This window comes from Labrus bergylta, chromosome 20 (assembly GCF_963930695.1).
Source record: "Labrus bergylta chromosome 20, fLabBer1.1, whole genome shotgun sequence".
Classification (NCBI taxonomy): Eukaryota; Metazoa; Chordata; class Actinopteri; order Labriformes; family Labridae; genus Labrus; species Labrus bergylta.
Window position 1 is genome coordinate 9,705,463 of NC_089214.1, and position 24,663 is coordinate 9,730,125.

Consider the following 24,663-nt stretch of genomic DNA (forward strand, 5'->3'; position numbering starts at 1 on the left):
TAGGGCTGAACGACATTGGAAAGAAACTGACATTGCATATATCTGCGTTTGTCCTATATAAACATATTATTCTTCCTGTATTCTTTCCTCCTGCGGCCTGGCGCTGCAGGACTAAACAGCGGAGTCAGACAGTAAAATGTGTTGGTGCAGCCCGCTGCTCGGCTCTCATCTCCTGACAAATGGAAAGGCTGGAAAATGGTGGAGCGCTCCTCATGCTCTGTTTATTATCTACCTGAGCACCTCTCATCCTCCTGCTTCCCCATCTCTCCTACACTCAAAGACCTCCATGTATTTCATTTTTGACAGCATCCTGCTGCCCCAATCCCTCCACTTTTTCCTAGTCTCTTTTCAAATGTAAGAAAACCCTCATTTTCTCCGTCTGAGCTGCTCTGCCGTCCTCCTCCCAGTCCTCCTCTGTCGCTTCATCTCTGTCCTCCCACTTTCCACGGCTCCTTGACTTCAATTTTTACTGTCTCCTGCTGTTCAGAGCAGCATTTATTTTTTTAACCACTTGACACTGTGATGATTCTCACTTAAATTAGCCTCCACCTCCTCTGTTTGACCATCAACCTGGTTGTCAAAATGTTCATTACTTTTTGATACCACATGTTTTAAAACGATAACATTTCCGTTATTTTAATGAAAAGAAGTATCAAAAAAGTATTAAAACTTTAAAAAAAACATGGAGTGATAGAGAGAGAGCACTGACTAAATTGCTAAAGGTTAAGTTTAGTGTCTGAATTATCTGAGGTGACTAGCAGCTCCGACCTGTCACTCAAAGAGGCCACACCCCTGATTCTGTATCACTTTAAGCCTTAATGTAATAATGTACAGTTGTCATAAAGAGAGGAATGAGCTGTAGAGACCAAAACTGGTTTTGTACCAGGCAGTGAACATGTTTGTTTCTGCTGTAAAATTGAACATTTTAACATGGGTCTCTATGGGGATTGACTCACTTCAGATGACAGCCTCTAGTGGACACTTGTGGAACTGGCTTCTCTTCTCAACCCTGGAAGTTGTGACTTGGTAAATGCACAGTGTAAACTGGGTCTAGCTGGCCTTTTGAATGAAGGTTTAACTTTTAGATTTTCAGAACATGCCTCAGATTTTGGTCTTTCTGTTGGCATAACAGCTGTAATATTTCCGGCCGCACACACATCTTCAGTCTGTATGATGAGTTAGGCTGGGTGCAGCAGTGTTGTGTTAATCTCACACCTCCTGCCTGGTGGGAGTGAGACTGAAGGTCAGTCCGTCACGACTCAGCAGGGAGAGTGTGTGTGTGTGTGTGTGTGTGTGTGTGTGTGTGTGTGTGTGTGTGTGTCTGTGTGTGTGTGTGTGTGTTCAGGGTTTCTATACTGCTCCTGCCTCTTCTGCGAGGACGGATGTGATGAAATATAAAAAGATTTCCATTAAAACACAGATCACTGTGATTGTCTTTATGTAGACGAAAACGCCCATGAGGCTTCGTTTACGTTCCGAGTGTGATGTGGTTTCTGAATCCTGACCAAAAGGATACATCTATAAAGTAAAGGGAAGCACCAGGAAGATTTTTCACATTATAAAATAAAACTCTGTGTGATACAATGAGGTGTGTGTGACCAGCTGTGATGCAAACTGAACAGAAATATATTTAGTGCTGGAGGGATATGAAAGTGTTTTTGTACAGTGAACTGAATGCACAGCGGCTGAAGATATTTTTGAAAACAAAGCGTGTATATTTTTTGTAGAAGGTTCAAACATTCATTGCAGAATGATCTGCAAACAGATCATTCTGTTTTTTGTTTAGACTAGTGCTGTACATGTTGACACATTAATCTTTGCATCAAGTTATTTTTCCTTAAGAATGTTTTTTTGTAGTTTCTTTATTTCCGATCACGATTTGTTCAATAGCTAGGTCAGTGTTGGTGACTGGAGCAGTCAGCCAACACCACAGATAGACTCTCGTTCTGCTAACTAGCTCATTCACCTGCTGATGAATTAGCCACGGACTGTTTACTGATTATCTTTGACAACTTAGCATGTGCTAACCCTCCGCCCTCTCATTCATACACGGTCGCGCTGTTTTGGTTCAGAAAGCAAACATGGCGACGACCAAAAAGCTGAATTTTAAACTTCAAACACAGTCAACGATGTAATGAATGATGGCTTGTTCATAATAGCCGTTTTCACATACGCACTCCGGATAATATCTAGATAATTACAGGAGGAACGCTCCGAGATTCTCCTGACCTAGCCGTTCACATATGCTCCTCACAGCGGGGGACTTTCCCTGTTAGGGGGGGGGGGAACAACGCAGAAGTAGCAGCCGAAGCAACAGAGTCTGCTACACGACATTATAATGAGAATATTTGCCTTTATATCAATGCTATGTGTAATCCAATGGAATGACAACATTCACAAAAGAGAGGAGAACAACATAGTGACGAACAGAAAACATAATGCAGCCGTTTAATTACGTGCGGCAGTCACTGTATATAAACGTCTTTCTCTTTCTATTCGCTCAAGCTGAAATCTCAGGAGTATATGCTGCCGCGTTCAGACATCAGCTCAATCGGACTTTCTGCGTAAAAAATACTCGGGGTCTGGCCGGAGAAAAATGCGGCTGTTTGCGTTCACATATAGCCTAAAGAACCTCCGGGTAGCCAAATCTCTGGAGTTTTTCAGGAGATTTCCGTATGTGTGAAAAGGGTTCATTCTTTTATTTAAAAAGCTAGCCTTTGGAGAGAAGCTTGAATAAATACAGTTGTTTGTTTTCCCATCGATATTTAATCGATATGCCAGTTCTATTTAAAACGTAATGTTGTGTCTTCTTTCCATCAAATAATGAAATACAGATCACGGTTTTAAATAAGGACTGGGATCATTAAGGAGTCTTAATTATGGTATCAATAAAAAAGAACGATCCCTATCCCTCGTTTGAACTAAATAACCCAGGTGAAGTTTTCTGTATCTAATGGTTCATCGTTTATATTTGGAGCTGCTCGTTTATTATTCATGACAAACTGAGACCAACCGACAGGAGGGAGACACACAGGAGAGAGACAGACAGGAGAGAGACAGACAGGAGGGAGACACACAGGAGAGAGACAGACAGGAGAGAGACAGACAGGAGAAACAGACAGGATAGAGACAGACAGGAGAAACAGACAGGAGAGAGACACACAGGAGAAACAGACAGGAGAGAGACAGACAGGAGAGAGACACACAGGAGAAACAGACAGGAGAGAGACACACAGGAGAAACAGACAGGAGAGAGACAGACAGGAGAGAGACACACAGGAGAGAGACAGACAGGAGAGAGACACACAGGAGAGAGACAGACAGGAGAGAGACAGACAGGAGAGAGACACACAGGAGAGACAGACAGGAGAGAGACAGACAGGAGAGAGACAGACAGGAGAAACAGACAGGAGAAATAGAGAGGGGAAAGGAAGACGGGAGAGACAGACGGATAGGAGAGAGGTAGAAAGGAGAGCAAAAGACGAGAGAGAGAGACAGACAGAGATGTGGGAGAAATAGGCTGAGAACAGATAACCACTGAAAGAAACAAATGTAAGAAAAGAAAAAAACAGTGATGGAGAGTGACCAGAACATGCAGAGAGGAGAGAGTGAGTGCGGACAATCGAGGTAGACTTTATCAGAGAGAGAGAGAGAGAGAGAGAGAGAGAGAGAGAGAGAGAGAGAGAGAGAGAGAGAGAGAGAGAGAGAGAGAGAGAGAGAGAGAGAGAGAGAGAGAGAGAGAGAGAGAGAGAGAGAGAGAGAGAGAGAGAGAACGAGTGAGAGAGGCCATCCCTTTGTTAGGAGACACAGCCGCAACAATTTACATGAGAGCCAAGCCTCCTGCGAGCTGATTGGTTCAGAGAGCCGCCCACCTTACCGCCACCCCCCTCCCTCCTACGCCACACAGCAGCCAATCAGGACGCAATACACACAAGGGGGGCCCCAGCCGGGCGAGCGAGGCTGTGCTGTGATAGTGTGAGGAGAGAGAGAGAGAGAGAGAGGGAGAGTTTGTGGTGTATTGAAGAGAGAGTGAGGGTTGACGGCAGAATAATTGATGAGGTGAGGAGACAAAGTGCTTGAGGGGCACCGTGTGTGTTTCGGTGTATATATGGAGAGAGAGCGTCCCCTGGTGGTGCTGCAGTTATATAAGCAAACATAGAACCTAACAGGCTGAGGCACAGAAATACAGTTACATATATTTATGTAAAGGTGAATGTCTTTGCACCATAATACACAAATACTGCAGAACAAGAACATTGCTTTGTAAACTTGTGTTCATGAACATCACCTTAAACTAAATGTAGTTTGTTTCATTCCACTTTATACTTATTTTTACGGAAGCCCGAAGAGGACATGCTTCAATACAATTTGTTTTACTCTAAATGTTCCTGTGCCAACAAGTATATTTCAGTTGTTTTCTTGATATCCGGACTTATTTAGGGTTTTCTTTTTTTCTTAGGATAACAGCGTCTCGTCAGGGAAAACCATCCGAAAAAGTTAGATGAATAAGTCCAGATCATAAGAAAAAAAAAAGCAGTGTTATCTGGAGAAAATGGAATAGATGAGTGAAGATACTGGAAAAAAAAAAAAATCATAATTACAGGAAAACAAGTTATTCAGAGGAAATCTGATAAAGAATTTGAAATCTTTAGAAAATGGATGAAATGTACTCCCATCCACAGGAAACCCAACGTTAAATAAAACATATGGATGCATGTCCTCTCAGAGTCTCTGTTGATTTATATTTATTGATTTCTTACACGTTATAGTTTTAACTGTTTTAGTTTCTTTTTTCTGCCCAACTCTGTTACATTTTTGTCAGTGAAAGTGAAACCCTCCTGCTTCATGTTTCTCTCAGAGTATGTGGATTTAAATCAATAAATAGGATATTCTTTAATCCATTCTTTGTGTAACTGACAGATGCTGTTGATCCTTTATTTCCTCCGTGTTAGTCAGCCAGGATGTTTGAAAATGTCGCTCTGAGTAGAACACAAGCTTTGGTGTGGCTCAGGTTTCCACATCTCTTTATTGTTGTGTTTTTTTTTTCAGCTTTGGTGTTGTAAGATTGAAGAAACTCTTTGGCACGACTTATTTTAGAACAATATAATCTCTGTCATTTTAATGAATGATAGGATCAAAACTAAAACTAAATCAGCCATCTTTTTCTTATGATTCTTGCAAACTCTTGCACACTGTCAACATTGCACAAGGACATTTGCAATGTTTCTGTGATGTAATCTTTGTCTCATTTCAGTAAAAAAAAAAAAAAAAAAAAAAAAAACTGTCGGGGCAGCTCAGTTTACCCTAACCCTGAGTCAAAAGTAATATCCACCTTATGACATCAAACATTTCACTTTGTTACCGTTCCTTTCTGCTGTTTCCTTTAGTTTTTGATCCGTAGCGAGTTCCTTGTTCTTGTGGTTGAAGTAATGCTGTAACCTTCAATCTACAATCTACTTTATTTCAAAATAAAAGCAGGGTTGAATTTAAATAGCAAGTAAAGTACAATAAGCATTTTTTTAAATTCAATCATTTGACAGCCCTATTGGTTTTGCATCATAGAAAGTCAGTCAATCAGTGATTACATTTACATTTATGAGCCTTATCGCGGTTTTGATGATATTCAGGATAAACCTGGTGATTCAGTCAGCTGTCAGAAACCGGGCTAATGTTTGTTCCACCTGCTTCTTCCACATGTTAACTGTCAGACAAAGGGCCAAGCTCACACACATCACAAGCATAGCTTGCAGAAACTGGGCTAACGTGTAATAATGTAGCCACATTATCGTGTTTTCTTCTGGAGTTCTCCAGGTAGTAAATTCAGGTTTTTCAGAGTCACAATAAGGGCTTATCCTGTGTTCTGAAATCGGGATAAGCCATTAATGTTGCACCAGGAAGTATATGCCTGAAAACATTGCAACTTCCATTGCAGCTTTAAAAAAGAAAACCCCAAAGTAGTTTAAGGAGACAATAGTTCCAGAAAAAGACCCAAAAATCCTGAAGGGGCTGAATCATTTTCTAGTTTTGTTGTGTAATGTTTTGTTTGTCCTGAAAGAGCAGGTGAGACCAATCAGCTGATGTTCTGACAGGTGACCTGAGGGATCACACTGATGTACAGACAGACAGCTGTTCTGTGTTCAGGACTTTTCTGTGTGTGTGTGTGTGTGAGAGAGAGAGAGAGAGAGAGAGAGAGAGAGAGAGAGAGAGAGAGAGAGAACAAGAGTGAGGGTCGTATCTGGTCATGTTCAGTAAATCATCTCGTCCTGTCTTTGTACAGAAAAAAGAGAGGAAATCAATTGTGAACTGTGACACACACACACACACACACACACACACACACACACACACACACACACACACACTCAGTTTGTACATACAGTACAGCATCACTCTGGGCCATAATTGGCTCTTCTATTTGAGAGTTCAGAGAGATAATATTGACATAACACAGAGACAAGACTCCCTGGACTTTAAGCAAACATACAGTTGTCTTTTTTTGTGCACTAGCGCCATCCTCAGGATAAAGTTGACATTGATTTTAAAGTGCAGAGCACAGAAACAGGCGGAGGACATGTTGGTTTAGAGATGATGACATGCAGCAGAAATAAGGACGGTTAGCTTTGAGCCAAAAAAAAAGAAGACTCAGCGACTCAATGTGAAGATTTTCAAACAAGCTTTGGATATTAGAGAAGTGTTTGTGTGCTGATGAAGTTCAGATCGATCAAAAATTTCAGAATATAATGAAAAATAATCAAAACTAAGCAGGAAGGAAAACGGGAAAAATCTCCTTTCACGTGTACCTCGTGCTCTGGTTTTTCACGTCGTTGTCTTTAATTTTTCTGCGCAGGTCGTCATCGGGAAGATGTTCGAGACCCAGAAGACGGTGGTGGAGAATTAACCCTCCACGGGGTTTCACGGGAGGGAGTGCTGTACCAGCAACCAACAGGAAGTGACATCAGAGGCTGGAGCCAATCACTGCCCATCATCATCATCATCACCACCAACAACAACAACAACTACCAACCAGCTTTCTTCTCCACCAAAACACGGTTTAATTTAAGTGACACTGGATGGAGGTGTGAGGTGCATTGTGGGGGATGTAGGACAGACCACAGCTGTGAAGTTTGTTTTTCGACTTTAGTTTCGGATGCACCGATCGGATTTCGAGGCTTATAAGATCACTCATCAATCTTTTTTCTTCACTAATGACTTTAAAAAAACAAGATTAAATGGTCAGATAATAAACTAATTCCATGTCAGTATGCTTCTGCTGCTAGATTGTTATTAGAATATCACAGAAACAAGCCAATAGTCACACACAAAAAGCTTTAAACAAAGTTTTTTGCGGTTTTGCTTTAAAGGACGACAAAAGTCTATAATGTTTTTGTGCTGTTTAAGTTACTATTTCTTCTCACATAGTATCATCTGACAGATTTTTGAGGCAGAATCATGGAGAGAAATATTGTAACTTTTAGTTTCAGCTCAGCTTTTCCGTGATGCCTCAGATATCTCCTAAATGATTAATCTCTTACACTTCTGTTTAAGCAGTTACTGTGGACGTTTCAGTTCGGATACTAGATGATTGTTTGAATCTGAATATTCAGAAATATTTGAAGTTTGTCATTTCCAAGAGTTTATGTCCTGATAAGTTCATAGAACATCCCTTAACTCAGAACTCAGGGTTTCATCTTTTTCTGTAAGAGGAGTGAGAAGAAAAAAAGATCAGAACAATATTCGGATTTCACATTTCTAGCTGTGTTCTAGTTTTTTCTTTTTTTTTGCAAACATATTCTTATTCAAATTAAACAAACTAGCTTACCAATTAAGGAAGAGTGTAGACCAACAACTCCATCAGTTTGTGGGGTTAAATGAAAACAGGGTCTGGTGTCTTCATAGAGAACAACTTAATGGCTGTAAAGTGCTAATTTCCATCAAAGATTTCTTCAATTCCACATGTTGAGCAGTTGATTCTTGAATGAATGTTTCCCACTTTCAATCTCAGTTTATTAGCCTTCATTTAAACATTACAGGACTGACATAATAATATATTTAATGCTGTAATGTTACACTCCTTACAATCCTGTTGGAAACTGATCGGTGCATCTATTTTTTTTTTCTTTCTAGTGTTATTTTTGTATTGTAACGCACAAGTTATATATCCCAGTTCATGTAATTATGTGATATATTTGGCTATAAAGAACCTATGAAGAGCTAAACAAGAGCTGACTTTAAGAGTGTTTAATTCATTTCAAAGACCAGGTTATGTTTGACTGAGACACCAGCTACACATTTTTCTCTTTTACAGCAGTTTGCACACTCTGCCAACACACAAATATGATATATTTTGTCAAAGGAGAAAGGGGTAAACATGAAGTCTTGACTCATGAAAATAAAACAGAGGAGAAGTTAATGAAGAAGCTGCAGATTTGTTTCACCTTTTGGTTTTTGGTGTTTTCCCAAGCTGCAACCTCAGATGTTGAAAAATTAAACCAATACAGAAGGGGACAAACCTGCAGTTCCCCCAGTGTCCACTAGAGGTTTGCTGCAAACGCCCTGGAGTCAAGAAAAAAATTAAAGAAACAGTTTTGGTCTTTATAGCTCAAATCTTTATTGGTATAAACTACAGCAGATGGATTTCTTTTTACAGCTTATCATTTTTTTTCTGTTATTAAGACAAAGAGTTTAAGCATAAATCTGCATAATTTGGGGTGTGTCTGGTTCGAGGCTTGTCACAACCAATCATTTGTGTGGTGGAATTCCGATTTATTTTATCTGCTCCTGATTGAGTTTGAGCCTCCCCAATCAGGTTGGAATCGAGGAAAACCTTCATTAGGCAATGAGAGCTCACAGACCGAGAAGCGTCACAAGCTGAATGTTGCGTACTATCATAGCTCACAAACATGGCAGTGAACATAAACACATCTACGCCCTGAGCCAAGTGGAATATTAAAAAAGAAGTGCTGCTTGTGGAATTGTGGCAACAACACCAGTGCCTTTTATAATGTCTCATGAAAACACAGTAGAAAACCTGCTGACCACGTCCATCGTCCTCCACATTTGTCATCGCCCATGTTTTTTAAAATCGGTTCAGATTGTAAAAGAAATGACTTTTATTCATCAGTTGGACCCAATGAAACACAAATAAATTATCATTAAATAATATCATTAAAGTCCTGATATGTAGGACAGATCCAGAAGTGTGTGTGTGTGTACACGCTCAAACACATCAACAGCATGTGGTTGTAGAGAAGCTGCGTTTGGTTTTTGGTGGAGCAGGGTGAAGGTGAAGGAGGTGACTGACCCTAAAGGTAGCAGCAGCTGCTATTAATAGATTTTTTTTGTTGGTTTAAGGATGAGCACGCTGGCCCATTTACACACCGACACACAGTGAAATTCACATGTTGCTTCATCAGATATTGCTGTTTCATCAGACGGACACACTCACAGAGGATGCAACATGGAGTTTCTGCAGAGTCATACACGTGATACGTACAAGTCCAACCTTCACAGAAAGAAACTTTGGACTCAGTTTTGACCCTTTCTATTGGCCACTGGAAGTTTCTGTAGCCAGAAAGTGTTGGTTTAGAGATCTAATTAAATTCAACATTGTACCACATTGGCAGAATGTACATTATGAAGTCCAAGGAGCTGTTGAAGGAGCCACGTTTTCAATTCAAGCCAACAGAATTTGATTAATATTTTCCTCGGACTGCAGAATCATAGGGGTCTTGGGAGAGTCAAACTGATTCAAATTCAGCATTCATTTTAGATTAAACAGGTTTGTTTTTCTCACATTTAAACTCTTGGTTTTATGAGACAGAAAGAGGAAGTGTCCGACTCCTTAAATCAAACTGCAACCTCCGGTGTTGAAAATTAAGCTAATGCGGAAGTATCAAAGACTGCAGTTATTTGCATGTCCACTTGAGGAAACTACAAAGACAATGTATCATGGCATTTAGGAGAGGAATTGTGCAGAATATCAAATATTTAAAATTAAAAAGATATCTGGTTACCCATTAACTACCGAAGAAGTGGAGAAGGTTTTTATGGCACAAATTCATTGCATTTAAAGAGACACACACCCAAAACGGAGCGTTCTGAGAGAGCTGGTTTATACAGGGTCACAAACCTCCTCTGGTGCTTGATTCACAATATATTTTGACCAAAGCACTGCAATGATGTTTCATTTAGACCACAGGGGACTGTTTAAAAATGGCTATAATATATCCTCTTTAAAGGCTTGGAGAGGTCAAAAAGCTCCAGCAACACTTCTAGTGTAAGGATCAACTTCATTAGACTGACGCGTTTCAGCTTGTGGCCTTCATCAGGGTCATCGGTCATACCCATTAGCTACCATCAGAGGACAATGGCCGTCATGTGAATATGATCAATTGGAAGCTTTGGTGACAGAGGCTTGTCTTCAATATTATTATATATTTCTAGCTTTAAAGTTATTTTATCACATTTCCTGAATATAAGTCGTACTGGTATATGAGAGTGAAGAGTGAGAGAATGAAACAAAGGTTTTGAAGTGTATTTATGTGTTCATCCAAGTTCACAACGGTCACTTTGTGTGCAGCTGTGTAGCTCTGTGTAGCTCTTTTTCACCATGTGGAGTTTGTAATCCTCCTAGCTACCTGTCCGCTAGTTAAACTCTCAGCCTAATGTCACGTTGACAGTTGTGAAGTACAGACCCAGAGTCTGCGAGTCTCTCTGCCCACTGACTTATGTGGTCACTTGTCTTTAACTGAGGAGTCTTTTCGATCAGACCAGCGCTCCACGAGCTTTCTTTACTGAACAGTATGCAACTATTCTTATAATGCACCATTGTGACCTCATAACGGAGAAAATATGGGAAAAAGTGGCGCCCCCAGCCTGGTCTACAATGCTATCCCAGCAAATTTGATGCACTACACAATTAATGAGTACAAATTTTACAACATGACATGTGCAGTGTGCCAAGTTGGCGGTTGACAGCGCATGTTTCAGAATTTTATCCAGGTATATTGAAAAAAGGTATTAAATTGAATCTTATACACTGAAATGGTTATTGAGATAGGAGGCTGAGTACTCTATCACAAACTGAAGTTCCAGGTTTACCTGTAATCTTCCTTCATCACTCAGAGCCTCTCTTTCAGTGTTGACTGATCAAACAGATGTCGTCAGGTTAGTCAACAGGACTTCAGAACTTTAACCCTCATGTCAAGATGATTTCAGACAGATAGACAGACAGGAGGACAGACCCATTAGGACCTGGCCGAGCTCACATACAAGAAGAGATGTTTATCTGCTCTGAGTTTCACCTCACTATGATGATATATTCTCTACTTTGCTGCTACATCAGCGTCTGTTGTATTCGCCGGTTTGAATCTGTCCAATCGTATCCACTCCTAAACATACCTTCATGCTGTCATTGGCTGGAGGAAGCATACAAGCATTCAAATCCAGGCAGAAGACAGGGGCTCTGCAGACACAGTCACCACAAAAACATTCAGACCTAAATCTCTGCAAATTTAAAAAGCAGAATTCAAGACGATCACAAGTTTGTTTCTTGTTTAAAAGCATGATTTATTAATTGAGATCAATTTATCACAAACTGCTATATGGAACACAATACCATGCTAAAACCCCTTTCACAATACTTGTGTTTTACCTTATCTTTCAAAATTCTTAAACAAAAACTCCCAAAAGCAATTCTGTTTTGGGCTAAATCGAGAAATTTCCGCATCATGATACATTCATATCAAATTCAGCCATTTGTGTCCATCTAAATCTTGATGAAATTAAAATATTTTTTCACAGTTTATCTGATTAAGATTGATTTTTTTAAATCATCGTTAAAATGTTTATATGATGCAGTTTAAGGGAGGATTGTTCTGAAAGTTACCTCCTTATTACATCAAATAGCTCTTTCACAAAAACGTTTGTGCAGCCATGATGTTCGCTGGGATGACATAACTCAAGCAACTCTTTGGCTTCATCATATTTTCCATAAACCATGTGTCCATGTCCTCTGGAAGAAATTAAGTCCAGTGATCCAAGTGGTAGTTCCGAAAATATCTCAAAATGTCAGCTGTGTCCTTAAGAACAAGTTTTGGTGAGGCTGTTTAACATTCAAAGTACAGAAAAGGGAAAAAGGGGCTCATTCTGAGGCCAAAAGTGGGGAAAACCAGAGTTGGATCTGTGTTGTTCTTTTGAGAAAAACTATGTTATTAAATAAAATCTCTAGTCAAAAAAGACTCATCCTAAAATCACAGATTATACTTTTGTCAACAGATTAAAACGGCAGTATTTCTCTCTTCATTCAGCAGTCTTGAGGGATGGAGCGGTTTTTACGCGCGGTGGAGAGCTTTTACGCAAAGGTGTTAAGGTTTTCCGCGGCGGTCAGGTGGCGTGAAAAGCTGCGCTGACGAAAGGCGCAGAGCTGGGCATGCAGATGTACCTGAGGGTGTAGTTCTGCCCCTCGTTGTTGTCCCAGAACACCCCCTCCTCGTTCTTCAGGTAGACGGCGAGGTGCACGGCCGAGCTGGGGTCCATGAAGGGCGGCGTGTACACCGTGAAGTCGAAGCGCTCCCCCACAAAGCCCGGCCCATCCGCGGCCACGGGCAGAGCCTGCGAGTCCACGTGAGACAGCCAGTCGTTGAAGGTGTACCTCACCCCAACCTCGTTGTCCGTGCAGCCGGTGAAGACTCGGATCTGTCCCCGCACGTCGAACTGGGTGATGGTGACCCTCTCCAGGCACACGCGGAGCTGCTGGACTCTGCGCTCTGAGTCTCGCGGTTCCGGGAAGCAGCAGACCAGCCGGTCCGTGTCCAGGCTGGTCTTAAAGCTCTGACACAGGTCGTTCAGGAGGTCATGCTGCGGCGGGAAGCTCTTGTGTCGAGACAGAACTTTGCTCGGGATCTTCGGCTCCTCTAGAGAGCTGAAGTGTTTGACGCTAGCCAGGTTTAGACCCATTGAGTCCGCGAACTTCACGCGCTTCCTCACCTCACTCCCGGACACCCCGTCCAGGAGCTCCGCTGGGTAGGCGGGCAGAGACTGGGCTCTCCTCCTGTCTCTCATGAACTTCTCTAGACGAGAAGCGTCAACCTCGTCTTCCAGATCTTCTTCCTCCTCCTCCTCCTCGTCTTCCTCCAGGCCGTTCTCCGCGCTCTGCCCGAGGGATAGCGCCTCTCCCCCGGCCTGGCCCTGCACAGATGAGCGGGACATGGTGCCCGGCAGCCCGGCGGCCTGTGTGCTGTGGCTGCAGCGGCTCCACAGTCCGCTGTGCGGGACGGCTTGTATAGAGTAGACTCCCGCCCCCCTTCGGAGGGCAACGTGCGCCAACTCAGCGCGTGCAGTGTTCCCATCGTGCAGCTGCTGTCACAGAAACGCGCGCGCCGTCACGTCAGAAACATTAACTTTCACCTGATTGCGTGCAGCGAAAACAAAAACAAACAATGATAATAGGCTTCATACAAATAAAGTATGTGGAACAAATAATGAGATCGCAACAGCAAACGTATTTAACAAAATGTAAACTAGACTATAAAGCTGTGAAAATACAACACCTGTGAAAAATACAAATGTTCACATCTTAAAGGACCAGAATAGCTTACGACAAATAAGTCATCAGTAAATGTACAGCATGATTCCCAACTTTGATCATATTTACAAAGTTTTAGTTTTTGCACCTTTAAACTGTACTCTAACCCAAAGTGTGTCCTTGGTTCAGCAAAAACTGCAGCTGAAACTCTGATACTACATCAGCCAAATATAGATTATAAATAAAACAAACAAACAAAAAAGAATTCTCTGTTTACACAAATAAAAGTGCTGCACATTCACCTCCTCTTATTTACGAGTTACGAATAACATGGGTTGTCAGGAAAAATGACTTTTTCTTTTTGGATAATGTAAAAGGGAAAAGATGTTCTTGGATAAATATAATTTTTTTCTCTGTGGACGCTATATTTAAAAATGTTTATAACACTAAGCCAACAAGCGTCGACACATCCCAGAATTCTTTGAGTTTCCCCTTAATCTGAAGGTCGAAATACAAATCAGTGAAATTATTCAACATAATAAGGTTTACATAAAGTGTTACCAACATGATTTATAACTTACGTGTCATTACTTTAAAGATAACTTTATTAGGATAAATAAAAGCAGCAAACAACACCTGTCTGAGAAACAGAATACGCGTGGTTACATAACGCGAACGAGTGCGTCATACAAAACACAGTAAACAAATCCATGTCGTCATCTGCGACGTCGTGCTGACGTCACTGTGTGTCTGTGTAACCCATAGACTGTAAATATTACAGGGTAACCGAGTTGTAGAGGGGCTTCTTCTTCTTCTTCCACTTCTTGTTCTTCTTGTTCTGCCTCTGCTTCTTGTATAATCAGAAACACTCATAAGGTATTTCCTGTAAACTCTGGACTTGCTTTCAGTCTCACAGTTCTCAAGAGGAGAGAGAGGACTGATGACATTTCAATTCTGTGAGTTCTCCTCTGTATAAAGGAACAAACGGAGCTTCACATAGGCTATCAAAACAGATTTGCAGATTCACTCATAAATTGAAAATAGATTAACAGCACCAATCATAATGAAAATTAAACGTGTAGCCCAATTATTTAGGTGGATGATTTTTATTTTATTTCTTTTTTTATTGGTGATTCGGTTTAGACTTTCTGTTGTCCCCATGGGGAAGTTCTTTTTCACAGCACCGTTACTGTCCAACCAGAGAAATCCCACCAAAGAACATACAAACGCAAACAACCACTAGATGGCAGCATTTCTCGTGTTCCTGTTCTCCAGAGGTGTAGTCTATTACATTTTATTATGTAGTTAACATAATGACGAGTCATATCTGTCCCTCAGCTTCACCTGTACCTGTAGCCACACTCCTTCCTTTTGACACATCCTATCTGTGTGAGATGGTTTTTCTGAATCAGTCAGTCAGTCTCAGCTGCTGCCCAGACTTGATTAGATCTGTAGCACAACACAAGCTCACAGTAGTCAATGCAGTTATTGCAGGACTTTAAGTTTAAATCTTTATCACTTTGTCTGTTTTTAGGGAGCTGTTCATCTTCAGACTCAGGTTTAAAAAAATCAGCTTAAAGAAATGATTGTTGTCACATCTCAGGAAAGTTTCATGTTGCGGAATCACTTTGAATTGCTTCCTGTGTAAATTGTTTGTTAGTTTTTTTTTCAGTTTGGTGCCACACTGAAGCTGCTATTCTGTACTTTTTGCAGACAATGTTTGAGATAAAGAGCGTGCATGATGGTGTGTTTAGTGTCTATTGATAGATGTTGATGTGTATGCTGAAGGCTTGAATTTTTCATCTGCCACAGAAGGGCCAGGCAGAAATAGTTTGGGAACCACTGACTTAATAAAAAACACATAGGCCTACAGATTGCATGTAGGACTACAAATACATACAAATAATTGTAATGGTGTAGGATGATCATTCAATGGATATAAACTTATAACATGACAAGGGAAAGGTTTAGGTTTTAATTTGCATAGTATAAGTTTCAGATTTACCATTTCTTACTCTTGTTAATTCATTAATCCCCCTCTGGATCAACCAAAACATTTCACTCTAACAATCAATCCTGTTGGTTCGCTCATTTGCTGGGGGGCGCTGCAGAGCTGTCTGTCAATTAGTGTAACCTCTAACACGGTTTGTTCCAGAGCAAAGTGGAGCGCCACACCTTCAACTCGGACAAACTTTCACCAGATGATTGGGCTCAAGAGAAATAACATTTTGACGTTTTTACAAACAGCACATTTTGATGAGATTTGGAGGTTGCACTTTTTTTTTATTCACTTGTCTCAATCACTTAATTTTAGATTAAGACATTTTATGATTTCAAGACATTTCTTTGATTCTTTGCTGCATAAAGAATAAGAACCAGGGCCTAGCTGTTCAAAAGTGACCCATCAGGATTAAAGCCATGGGATAGGAGTCATTCTGGAATTAGGGTTGTTCAAAAGAAAATAAGAAAAAATCAGTTAATCTCATCCTGGATTGAATCTGAGAAAACGTCCAGTAGCCTACATATTAAAACTTTGAGTATGATGGAGATCACTTATATTAAAATTCAGGATTATCCTGACCTCAGCAGAGGGCTCGATTCAAAATTGGTCAAACAAAACAGAGTTTTTACAAAGCAGTTGATATTTGAAGTCATTTTTTAAAATATATTTTCTGTTTTGCATCAGAGACAAAGTGTCTCAAAGCAGTTTTTTAGGATCTTTCAATATGTATGGATTTTGGCGCCCCCCTGTGGAGAAAGTATGTAGTGAGGTCCCCTTTAAAGAATATCTAATCCAGATTTGGTCATCTTGAAAAAGAAAATCTGAACCTGGATCATGTTGAACCCACCCAAACTGAGCTGGATTATGTGAACATTGGTAGGAAAAAAGTGGATTACCAAATGTGGATAGTTTTTTTTATTTTTTTAATCAGGATTAAACCTTTTGAACAACCAGATGCTGGTGTCACAGGAGAGAGTGCAACTCAGTTTTCAGACCACTTCGAGTTTAATTACCTCTCAAAAAGACATTTTAAATGTACGGTAAGTGATTACTTTTGTCTCACGTTGAAATTCTGAAACCTCAAAACCGACTGTGGCTCAGCTTAACGTTGCTAAATCGTAAGCATGAACGTGTTGCTGCAATGGAGGCCGCTGATCATGGTCTACCTGTGTTCATTAGCTTGGAAAATGATGAAGTGTACAAGAAAAATCTCTCTCTCTAATTGTTAGATCTTAATCAGTTTCGATTTTCTCTGATAGACATTTCTGAAAAATACAAGAAAACTGAGCGTGAGACAAAATGTGAACAAATCAAATCTTTAACCAAACTATCCAAAGCGCTAATTTTAAAAATCAAAAACAAAAGTGAATCTGTAAAATTCTTTCAAATAAAAATCACCTGTAGGTTCATAGCAGGACACAGGTTTTTAAAAACTTCAAACATTTTCTTCAGGACATAATCAGAATGCATGTTATGAGCTGCTGATTGCATATTTATAAATCTACATTCAGGTACAAAGATATAAAAAGATACAAATAATTATACATCCACTGCATATCTTCAAGATTATATCACAGATTTGATAGAACATTCATATCTCAAAATGTCACAACAACATTAACGACTTCATTGATAAAATGCCATGTGATTGGTTTGTTGAACTGCATGAAATGAATCTTGGGTAATGTAGTGCTGTGACAGGGGAGCAGCAGTGTAGAGTTATGGATCTTAGAACAGATGTTTTAATCCTCTGATGCTGTCACCCTGAAGCAGCCAGTCGTCTGTTCCACTGCCAGTCTTTGCTGCCATTGGCCGGGAGAGCTGTCAATCAACATCGGGCTGTTTGACTGTACCACTTGTTGGTGACATTACAGCGACAGGTTTGATGATGTCACTCGCTCTCTTGGCTGTAGATGCGGTACAGCAATGTGGCAATGGCCGCTGCCAGAGCGGGAATCACCCAGGTAGACCACCAGCTGCAAGAGACAGACAGCTAATTAAAAATATAACTAACTACCAACCAGTTAGACCATCAGCTGCAAGAGACAGACAGCTAGTTAAAAATGTAACTAACTACCAACCAATGTAGCTTTTTTAATATTTCACTCAATTTATAACCAACCAACCAGTTAGACACCAGTTCCAAGACAAGACAGCTAGTCAGAATATAACTGACACACTTACTAACCAACCAGTTAGACCAGCAGAGAGAAATGGGAAATTTAAATTTACCACGAATAGTTCTTATCTAGCTTTCTGTTCTAACAACTTAAAGCGCTCTTTAATGGGTCACACCTACCCATTCTCACACTGATGGCAGAGGTTTCTATGGAAAGTGTCCATCAGTATGAACTAATCCTGTTCACACGCACTCACATGCCGCCGCTGAAGAAGTGGGAGAAACTTGAGGTTAAGTGTCTTGCTCAGGGACACATCGGACATGAAGGCCGACTCTACCACTGACCCAGAGCCCCCCCCCCCCCCCCCCCCTTCTAATGGAGGCAGCTAGTGTGACTCTTATCTAACAAGCTCAGTAACTTCATCAGAAATAATTGTAATGGGTAGAGATAAGACACAGCTAGTAAACTAAGTCACTAACTAAACCTTGAAATTACATTTAGGCTTGACGACTGAAAAACAGCTCGGTAAATGTAACTGTAACCAAAATCAGTAACTCATGAGAAAATAGCTAACCACTAAATAACTCTGCAGCAGTTTTACATTCCATTACCTTTGTATGAAATGGCTCTCTGTTTGAATTTAACTATTTGTGTGTGTGTGTGTGTGTGTGTGTGTGTGTGTGTGTGTGTGTGTACCTGGGCTCGTCATACAAAGTGGTCACCAAAGGTGCCTGTAAAACACAGATGAAACACACAGTCAGACTACCAGTGGTTCAACAGGAGGACTCAATCAATCGTGTCAAAACACTAGATACTACATTTCCCATAATGCACCTGGCCCTCCCTCCTCGGTAGATATTCCGTTTTTTCAGACTCCAAAGCTTCAGTCACACACATGTGGCGACAATGCTGAGCTAACCCTGACGACATCACTGTGACATCATTCGTTGTTGTTTTTTTTTTCTACTTACCTCAGGTTTGGCGATTTTGTCTCTGTCCTCCTGCAGACAGACAGACATTTTAGGTTATAGGATGTCTTGTGCTGCATTCACACATTCTACATTACACATCCCTTCAGCGTTAATTCACACAGTCTCAGCCGGACACTGACTGACCGGGTGCAGCTCTCCTATAATCATGTCTTTGGCCATCTCTCTGGCGTCGGTGGAGTGTCCGACGTCCTCGAAGCTCTCTGTCGCGTCTCCTCCCGCCTGCTCCCTCAGCACCTCCTCTCCTCCAGGGTGCTAAGAGAAAAATGAAAAAACACACACACACATAACAGTTTTTAAATAATAATAATTATTATAATTTCTTAAGATACGCCAAAATATCTGTAACACAAAAATAACAGGCGTTACATCTCCCTCCTATAGACGCCACAAACAATGTTATTTTACTGTTTTTAGAACTTGCTGCACTGAAATGTTAAACTTCCCTGAGCATGAATTAAAAAAATAACAACCATCTGAGCCGGTCAGGGACAAAGAAACACTTTTAGTGGACACACTTTGATCCATAGCGGGTTATGTTGCAGACATCACCGCCTGTTTCATGGCTTCTGTCTGAAACATCTACTTGAGCAATTCTGAAACTATTTGGACCTGTTAGTCAGTGAGACCTCAGAAAGTGTAAAAAAAAAAACAAAGAAAAAAAACCTGAAAAAACAGAGTCTTGATTGTAACTTTAAATTGGTCTGGAGTTATTCTATTTCATTCTTAATGTTGAAACATTACGAATGAAGAACAGAGTAAACAAGACATAAGTGTGACTCTCCATGACAGTGTTTTTGACAGGAACTATTTTCAGCGGTGGATGAATACAGATTCAGTGCTCTAGTGAGTATTTGGGGCAGCAGATGTGTGTGTGTGTGTTTGTGTGTGTGTGTCAAAATGAATAACAGTGTGTGTCCCTGTTTATGAAGGGGTAAGTCACACAACAGTGCAACACTGAGGCTCATTGAAGCATTTTGTAACAATGGATCTCTGTTTCAGTTGGCTAACCAGAGGAACCTGTGAGCTCACACTGCATTGTCTGCGCCCCCTCCTCTCCTCAGTCAACGTGATTTAGAGCACTCCAAACATAACTCTACAGCCACTTTTGTAAATAACAAAGATGGCTGACTTTGGTGTGGAACGTTTTCAATCTGCTATCGTTTCTGTGTGAAACAAAAATAATGGTTGTTAATGTTTTTCAACGGTATTGTGGCTGATAATAAAATCCAGCATTCCAGATGAAGGATGTTCATCTGTTTGATGCTGCATAATACAGTATTTTACTGCTTTAAACAGGTTTTCTTGCTGCCTGCTCGGCTCTCCTTTAACCCACTTCTCTCGCTCACTTCTCCTGATCAGCTGGGTGTCTCTTCTCAAGAGGCTGAAATCAATTATTTGTAACGTTATATCAAACTACAAGGTTGTCATGACACCAGAACTTTGATCTTTGATACCAAAGAAACAAAATACAATACAATACCACGGCAACAAAACCAGAAGTCCTGGGCACCTGATACTCGGGCAGGCAAACTCCAGCACACCGTCTAAATTGCACAAAAACATTGGCAACTCTTCTGTAAACATTGCAAATGCTTTTGTGCGATTAAGACAGTGTGCAGGAGTTTTCTTGTAACCTTTGATAGATTACTTCCTCACGTACCTACCTGTCGTATGACACGGAAGTCGTTTCTTAAAATGTAGTTGTTTTCTGTATTATCAATCATTAAATTACAGAGATTGAATCGTCTTTTTTAATGTTTATTATTGTTGTATTTTTTTAGAGATCGGACAGTGGATAGAGTCAGAAATTGAGGTGAGAGAGAGATTGGAGCATTACATGCAGGAGCAGAGCCACTAGGTCGGATTCTAACCCGTACTGGCCGCTTGGAGGACCATGGCCTCTGTACATGGAGCGATTGTGTTGTTTTTAAACATTAGATAAAGTTGATTATTTATCCAGCCCTAGAAGTTGAGACGTATTATCTCAACTCAAATGTCCTTTAGGAAGTTTAAGGGCTTTTAACTGCTTCTTCTATTGGTCATAAGCGACTTTCACTGAGATTATTTGGTCAGACGTTAACACCCGTATTAAAACACACAGTTAGTGAATTATTACAGAAATGAAATGTCTGTAACCGCATTTTGTTAGACACACTGAAATCCAAACTCCAATCGTCCCTGACTAAACGTCAAAGTGCTCAGCTAATGATTTACAACAGCCCATACAAGTCCAGGTCTGCAGCATGCCCCCAAGTGAACCATGAACTCTGTTTAGCTGAAGTATAACTACAGGATCCATGAGCGCCAAACGTTTCCAGAGTGAGGGAAAAAGGCTCCAAACTACAGGTGGAAACTGTTCACTGAAAGTCACTCTCAACTCTCAGATGTGAGGCTGCTGTGTGTTCAGCATCAACATTAGTGACAGACTTCTCAAGTAAACCTAACTCTGGAAAAAGAGTGACCTTACTGAAAACTGAGAAAACAGTTAGATAAATCGTCCACACCCTGAACTATGTACTGCATAAAAACAGTGAGTCACTCTCAGGGCTTGTGAGGTGAAAGGTCTGAGGTGTCATCATCAGGCTCTGTAATGTCTGCATTAATAATATGATTTATTATGCCACAAATGTCAAACTTGTCTGCAAGAAGGTGAACAAGTGGAGCAATACTACAGATATCATTTTGAATTAACCATAAGGGCAAATACTTTCATCTGGATTTAAAGGAAGCCTTTTGCTCCAGTCAAATTCAATAATGTTTCATACCTATTTCACAGGTTTAAAGGGATTAAATAGAAACTGCGATGTCTGCAACTTACCACGTTTTACCCCCATGCTATAAAATATAATGACAAAAGATGAAAGCCGTTGCTGTGTGTTGCAAAAAGGATGATTGATCCAGTTGTTGTGTTTTTGTTTTTTTTTGTAGATGGTTTCAAACAGAATAATGTAAAAAGATTTCTGTTGTTGCAACAAGCTGACATGTATACATTATCAGATATTAAATGAGCTTTCATGTCTATTTCTTTGTTAAATGTAAAGATGTTCCCCCTGGAGCCTTCCTAGGGCCACAGCATATAAAGTTTGTATTACATTTCTTTGAATTAAATCTGTGATTTTACCTTTAATTTAATTTAATTTACTCCTGCCAAATAATGTCACATTCTGAAACATACATTTCGATCTACCCATACATCAATTAAGGCTGTTTCTTTAACACAAAAAGGAAAGGTGTTTGTGTAGAGATCATTCTGAAATATGTGACTTTACCACAAATCTCATAAGTCTCAAAGTCATAATTTGAAAACATACTTTGGGCTTCCTGTGCATCAGTTTAAAATTGTTTTCAAATAATAAGAAAGCTGTTTGTATATATATTTCTATGCCTATGCATGAGATCTGACAACAGGTTCTGGTTTGTTTCCTGTAGTCTAGGATTTCCAAGCTTCCGCTGCGAAAAGAAAAAACCGTCCTCAGATTGACCTGAGCTCCTCACCTCCTCCAGGAACTTGGTGACATCGTAGACGGTGTTGTGGATGATGATCCACGTTGACTTGAACGAGTTCTGCTCCTCGATCTCGGACAGTCTGTAATATTTGACTCCATCGGGGCTCTTTTCGTCCTTTTCGCCCATTTTACGTCTCTGGTAACTTGGACAGTTTGACAGCAAAGCTCCGCTGAATGCCGACAGAAGCAGCTAAACAAGCCGCGTGAGGTTATATAATCCTGCAGAGCCTGTCAGGACCGTGACTCTGCACAAACACCGACATTTAACCCACTTTCTATCACCGAGAGTCCCAAGTTTCACAGTGCTCCAATTACTTCTGTCAATGTACGGCAATACAGTCCGACAGATCCGGCTTGAGCTCACAAAACAAATGTTCTTCGATTTATTTCAAGACTGTATTTGTAATTAATGAGAATAAAGTTGTAAAAGGGCTATAGAAGTTGTATTCTTGTTATAAATGAATTATTTCTACTTTGTTCTGTAAATATTACAACTTGTTTCTTCTTATATTGCAACCCTTTTCTTGTGATAGGCTTCATGCTTTTTATCTTGTGAATATTCTCAACATCTTTGGACCTTATTCTAGTACAGGGATGGGCAACTTTGGTCACGGCAAGGGCCACATTCAATTAATTCTCCCTGCCAAAGGGTTAAATTGTAGAGTACAAAAACTATCAATTATGAATCATTTATAAAAATAAAAAAAATCAATCATGTCTCAAATTTAACTCAACATATACCAGTGATCAAATATTTTTATGGACGTATTTCTGGTTTTCATGATTTCATGGCAGATTTTGTCACATTTTCTTCATGTTTCCAATTCATTGATATGTACAAATTGACCTGAGGGCCACATTGAGGGTCGATGGGGGCCGCATGTGGTCCCCGGGCCGTCAGTTGCCCACCCCTGTTCTAGTAAATGTAAACTTTATTCTTTTTATATTACAACCTTATTCTTGTTACATTATGACCTCATTCTTTAATTCTCTGATCTTTTTTCTTCAATATGGCCGAATTTGATGAAACAATAAATTGGTGGATATAAATATTTTGGTATGCATATCAATTCCAAGCTTGGGAATAAGAATTTAAGAATAAGATGTAAAAAAAAGTAAAGACTAATGCCTTTATGAAATGTATTCCATTTTCTCACATATTTGTGTCTCAATAGGCGACTTGAAACAATTAAGATGACAAGATGACTTAAAAGCTGTTTGCATTAAATTATTTTCAATTTGATTGTTTTTTATTCAATCAATTTAGCCTTACATTTGAAATTTAAGAAAAAATAAAATACAAACATGAAATTGACTTATATATTATTAGGGCAAGGGAAATTGAAAAAAAAAAACAAAGCTGATATTTGGAATGAGAAACATTTCTTTTGAAGGTGTAACTTTTCAACTTTGTAACCTTTTAAACGACAAACGTTTCTGTCCAAACGCCAGTTTTGGTTTTATTTTGAAAGAAGATATCCGGTTAATGTGCCTTTATTTCTGGACTTTTCACGGCGCCTCAAGTTTTCCCCGCAAACCGACTGAGACCGCCCACACCGTCCTTCTAATGCTCCTATTGGTCGTTCTGGTTCATGCGTATAATAGCGACTCTCTGATTGGTCCTCACTCCGTCAATCATGAGAAAGTTGTGGGCGAGGACAAGGCTAAAGTTCACTTCAGTTCAGCAACTTTCAAGGAACAAGCTTCTCACGCAAGGACCTCCCTGGCGTGTCACGTATTTCACGCAACACGGATTTAATTGCCCTTTTTTGCACATTTGTTCAGCCACAGCTGGAGGTCTTGTTGGGCTCTTCATACACAGTTGACTCTTAAACGTGTATAATATTGACAAAAACGTTTGAGTTGAAAAAAACCTTCCTTGTTTGATTGGCGGGAGAGCTGCAAATCAGAGATTGTCTATTGCCACACTTTTCACTCCACTGAGAAAAAAACACCTACTGTAACTGTCAGGGTAAAACCATAGACTGTACATATTGGGTCAAACTTGTAAATATAACAAACTACTTATACACATATGTGAAGTGTTCCTTGTTATATTAACGGGAGTAAATGTCCAAAAGTACAACTTTGTATCTAGCAATTTATGGTAAGGAGACCAATAAACAAAGCCTGAATAAAGTGTGTAAACTTGACTTTTCTCTGATAAACATAAATTAGTTTTTAAAATAACATTCATGTTAAAGAAAAAAATCATGAAACATATAGTGCCATTATCAATTCAAATCTTAACATTACTGTATTGTCTTTTTTATCCTACGACAATTTTAAATATTTCCCTCTTATGTATTTATTTTAATATATTGTTGCTTTTATGTGTCGTATTTTCTTTTATTTTCTTTTTATACATATTTTTAAATTCTTGTTGTGCATTAGTCTCTCAGTGATTTTATCAATGATTTTATAAACTACTTTTTGTCAACAACTTTTCTGCACTCTTGTTAAGCACTTTGAACTGCAATTTAATTTGTCTGAAAGGTGCTATATAAATAAAGTTTGT

At 39.9% G+C, this 24,663-nt stretch overlaps 3 protein-coding genes across 4 annotated transcripts in view; 1 reads left to right on the forward strand and 2 right to left on the reverse strand.

The window, feature by feature from the left end:
* The window catches only part of LOC109992948 (LYR motif-containing protein 4B), a 33,773-nt gene extending 25,552 nt beyond the window's left edge, over positions 1-8,221 (forward strand). The window contains exon 3 of the mRNA XM_020645740.3: positions 6,848-8,221. Coding sequence (XP_020501396.1) covers positions 6,848-6,898 — 51 coding nt within the window. The 3' untranslated portion in view covers positions 6,899-8,221. The remainder of the gene's footprint in view (positions 1-6,847) is intronic.
* A 3,898-nt stretch (positions 8,222-12,119) lies between these two features.
* Positions 12,120-13,340, reverse strand: ppp1r3g (protein phosphatase 1 regulatory subunit 3G). The gene has a single exon (XM_020646352.3). The coding sequence runs from the start codon at positions 13,207-13,209 to the stop codon at positions 12,385-12,387; it is 825 nt and encodes a 274-aa protein (XP_020502008.2). The 5' UTR covers positions 13,210-13,340; the 3' UTR covers positions 12,120-12,384.
* Positions 13,341-16,427: 3,087 nt separating this feature from the next.
* cyb5a (cytochrome b5 type A (microsomal)) lies at positions 16,428-22,432 on the reverse strand. Of its 2 annotated transcripts, XM_020645900.3 has the most exons (5): positions 22,135-22,427; positions 18,763-18,891; positions 18,619-18,648; positions 18,344-18,378; positions 16,428-17,503 (listed from the first exon to the last, which is right to left on the reverse strand). In XM_020645900.3, exons 1-5 carry the CDS (start codon positions 22,270-22,272, stop codon positions 17,419-17,421), a joined length of 417 nt encoding a protein of 138 aa, XP_020501556.1. In that variant the 5' UTR covers positions 22,273-22,427; the 3' UTR covers positions 16,428-17,418. The 2 variants fall into 2 exon arrangements, with proteins under 2 accessions (XP_020501556.1, XP_065805021.1); XM_065948949.1 differs by lacking the exon at positions 18,344-18,378 and having other exon boundaries at positions 22,135-22,432.
* Positions 22,433-24,663: the final 2,231 nt, after the last annotated feature.

What these genes read in the sequence shown, in the direction of transcription:
- ppp1r3g (XM_020646352.3), bottom strand. Translation starts at nt 13,209, where the DNA reads ATGTCCCGCTCATCTGTGCAGGGCCAGGCCGGGGGAGAGGCGCTATCC.
- cyb5a (XM_020645900.3), bottom strand. Translation starts at nt 22,272, where the DNA reads ATGGGCGAAAAGGACGAAAAGAGCCCCGATGGAGTCAAATATTACAGA. An exon ending in TTATAGGAGAGCTGCACCCG is followed by an intron (nt 18,649 to 18,762) that starts GTCAGTCAGTGT and finishes GTCTGTCTGCAG; the next exon opens with GAGGACAGAGACAAAATCGC. An exon ending in ACAAAATCGCCAAACCTGAG is followed by an intron (nt 18,379 to 18,618) that starts GTAAGTAGAAAA and finishes TGTGTTTTACAG; the next exon opens with GCACCTTTGGTGACCACTTT.